Here is a 3,119-nt window from a genome sequence, read left to right as displayed (position 1 = left end):
CAGTTTAGGTTAAAGAACCAGAGAGTTCTTCTCATTCTTGATGATGTCTGTTCATGGGAGTTACAAGCTTTGGGAAATCTAATTCAGGATCTTAGATTCGGAAGTAAGGTTATTGTGACAAATGTAAACCTAAATACATTTAGGAGGAACGGGATCAATCAGATTTACAAAGTTGCTTTCCCATCAAGCGAAGAGGCTCAACAGATCTTCTCATACTCTGCGTTTGGACAAAGCTCTCCACCAAGAGGTTACATGGAGCATACCACTGAAGTAGCGAAGCTTGTTTCTCCTTTTCCACTTGGTCTCAAGGTTTTAGGATCGGCTTTACGTGGGAAGAGCAAAGAGGAGTGGCTAATGACACCAGCTAAACTCGAAACCTATCTTGACGACAAAGAAATTGAGAAAGCAATTAGATTTGCGTATGATGGTTTATCTGAGAAGCACAAAACGTTGTTTAATCTGTTAACTGATAATATAAGCTGTGGTGTGAACGTGAAAGACGCCATATTCTCGCTTTCGGAGAGAGACTGGGACGTGGAGAAAGGGATACAAACCCTAGCTGATATGGGTCTCATCTCTATATCTAGGGAAAGAGGAATCATTATGCACTGTTTGGTACGGTTAATGTCTATAAGGTTATGTTAGACCAGCTAAATAAGTTCTTATTCAATCTTGTGGACACAAAACACAATAACACATGTCTTGTGTCTGGTTCCTACATTGTATTGATAGAGAAATTGACAATTCTTGTGGACACAAATCTTGTGTCTGCTTCCTACATTGTATGTAGAGAAATTGACATTATTAACTCAATGGTCGTAGAAATAAGTTTATATGGGTTTTTAGGGCCCAACAACTTAGCGGGCTTTGCTTCTCCTTCTTCGTTATAATTTTTTTTTTTAAAATTCAACAACAACAACAAAAAAAAAAAACCCTAATTTTCTGCAATTTCCTCTTCGTCGAACCTAAAAAAAAATAATCACTCCTTTCAGCTTTCGTTTCCTACTTGTTTCAATCATCAACATTGAGCGAGAGCGAACACGAACACGATTCGAAAAGAGTTAACTCACGTGTTTCAAGTATTGCTCCATCTTTCTCTGTGTGGTGTTTAGGCTTTTGGGTTCTGTCGATTTATTCGTTGCTTCATTCTAAATTGGTCTGCTTCTGATCATTGTTTCGATTTCTATAACTGACGTTTTCAATTAATCACGTCTTTTTGGTTTTGTGCAATCAGGATACATTGTCGGCTAGGTTTGATTGTTTTTGTTTGAATTGCTGTGAATGCTTAAGTTTTAAGGTTTAAGAAAACAAGGGTTTTGCTTATAAGGGCTAAATGGTCAACTTATCTGTGTGTTCTCTCGCACTTCTATGTTTTAGCAGAAAGCTAAATTTCTGATTTTTTTTTTTTTGTTTTTTTGGTGTTTGCAGAATCGGTTGGGGCAGCTAACATGGGTGAGCTGATATTTTTTTTTGGCTTAGTGATGCTTTTAGCTATTTATCAGTTAAAGCTAGGATTTTTAAAGAATCTCCTCCTTTTCATTTGGTTTTGATGCTCGACAGGGGGCACACGTCATGAAAAGCGGAAAGAGGCTCGTTTGCAGAAGAACCAGAGAAAACATGAATCTTGGCTTCAGCGTCAGGTATGAGGCAATCTTTGTTTTATATAACAGCTGTACATTTTCCTGTTTTGATGGGTTTGTTGATGGATAATGTTGGTTTGCTGGATCTCAGAAGTCGCAAAAGGATAAGCAAGTATCATCATCAGTTCAGAAGACTGGCGACGTGATCAAGTCTGAAGATTTTCACCAGACAAGTGATAGTGAAACTGAATATTTGGAATCAAGCAGGCCTAGTGGAAACAAAGATGATGGAAAGTCTTTTTTAGATAAGAAAGAAGAGGTTAGGATCAAAAAGGAGAAGAAGATGCAAAAATTTCAGAGGATGAAAGATCTGAATAGACCAAAGAAGAAGACGAAATTTGAAGAGTTTCTTGAAATGGATACACCAACTGTGATATCTGGTGACCAGGATGCTGAACTTGAGAGGAGGCTCGCAAAGAAGCTCAAGGTTAAGAAAGGAAAACTAAGGGGCTTGGATGATGGGATGAATGATTTGTTCGAAGGACTTCCATCTGTATTTGATTCTATGGGATCTGAACTTGGTGATTCTCGTAAGAAACGTAAGAAAAAGAGATCCGCAGAAATACAGGACCATGAGATTGATGATATGCAAGAAAATGAAGATTTGGAGCATGAAGAATCTGATTTTTCTGATGATGAAAGCGAAGAAGAGCCTCAAAGAAAAAGAGACCGGAAACGACGTAAGAAGAAGAAGTCAGTGGATGAAGAATTAGAAAGTGAACCGATGGAAATCACAGATAATGGTGAGTCAGAGACTATTGCACCGTCAAGCTTGGACAACGTGGAACCTCCTTTGCATGAGTATAAGCCAGAGAGCAGCAGCAAGTATGTTGCTCCTCATTTGAGATCGCAGGCCAAAAGTGAATCTGAAGAACAAACTAAAATGCGTACACGGATAAAAGGTATAGCTAACGAAAGCTGTTTATCCTCTGTGTTTGTAATGCTGTAATATTTGTTTGATGTGCTTGGTTTGTGTTACAGGTCTTCTTAATAAGATGGCTGAATCCAATGTAGAAACAATAACAGCAGAACTTGCCACAATCTATCGTGTAAGCTTCTATCCTTCGCAGCTTTTCCTCCAGTAGTTGCATGGTTGATATTTTGTGATCATTATAGTTGCTAAAACTCCATTTTGTTTTTGTGCTTACAAGTTACATGTTATATTTGCTTTCGCTCTGTAGTAACCTCTGTAATACTTGCTAATGTAGACTGCTGCGAGAAGTGTGTCCTCTCAGATTTTCTGTGAAGAGGTTTTGACAATGTATGCCAGAGGCAATGAACAGTTAAGATTTGTACAACTTCTCTATGTTTCCGCTCATGATACTGCTAGCCCTATAATCATGTGTGGAACTCCTTGATTACATTGACGTGCATATTACTTGAAATATATCTGACGTTTTTTATTTCCTTGTTAAGGTACTCTGTATTTGCTTCTTTTATAGCTGGCATGGCGTGTCTAGTTGGAATGGATTTTAGTGC

At 38.2% G+C, this 3,119-nt stretch overlaps 2 protein-coding genes across 2 annotated transcripts in view; both read left to right on the top strand.

Moving 5' to 3' along the window:
* The window catches only part of LOC104738026, a 1,822-nt gene extending 1,177 nt beyond the window's left edge, over positions 1 to 645 (top strand). Inside the window, exon 3 of the mRNA XM_019234514.1 lies at positions 4 to 645. Coding sequence (XP_019090059.1) covers positions 4 to 645 — 642 coding nt within the window. The remainder of the gene's footprint in view (positions 1 to 3) is intronic.
* LOC104735844 (nucleolar MIF4G domain-containing protein 1-like) overlaps positions 925 to 3,119 on the top strand; it is a gene marked incomplete in the record, with an annotated part of 9,449 nt that continues 7,254 nt past the window's right edge. The window contains 4 exon segments of the mRNA XM_019234682.1: positions 925 to 1,079; positions 1,429 to 1,452; positions 1,561 to 1,640; positions 1,732 to 2,122. Coding sequence (XP_019090227.1) covers positions 1,449 to 1,452; positions 1,561 to 1,640; positions 1,732 to 2,122 — 475 coding nt within the window.

This window comes from Camelina sativa, chromosome 13, assembly GCF_000633955.1.
Source record: "Camelina sativa cultivar DH55 chromosome 13, Cs, whole genome shotgun sequence".
Lineage (NCBI taxonomy): Eukaryota > Viridiplantae > Streptophyta > Magnoliopsida > Brassicales > Brassicaceae > Camelina > Camelina sativa.
Note: the sequence above shows the minus strand (reverse complement) of the source record. Positions and strands in the feature narration are given on the sequence as shown.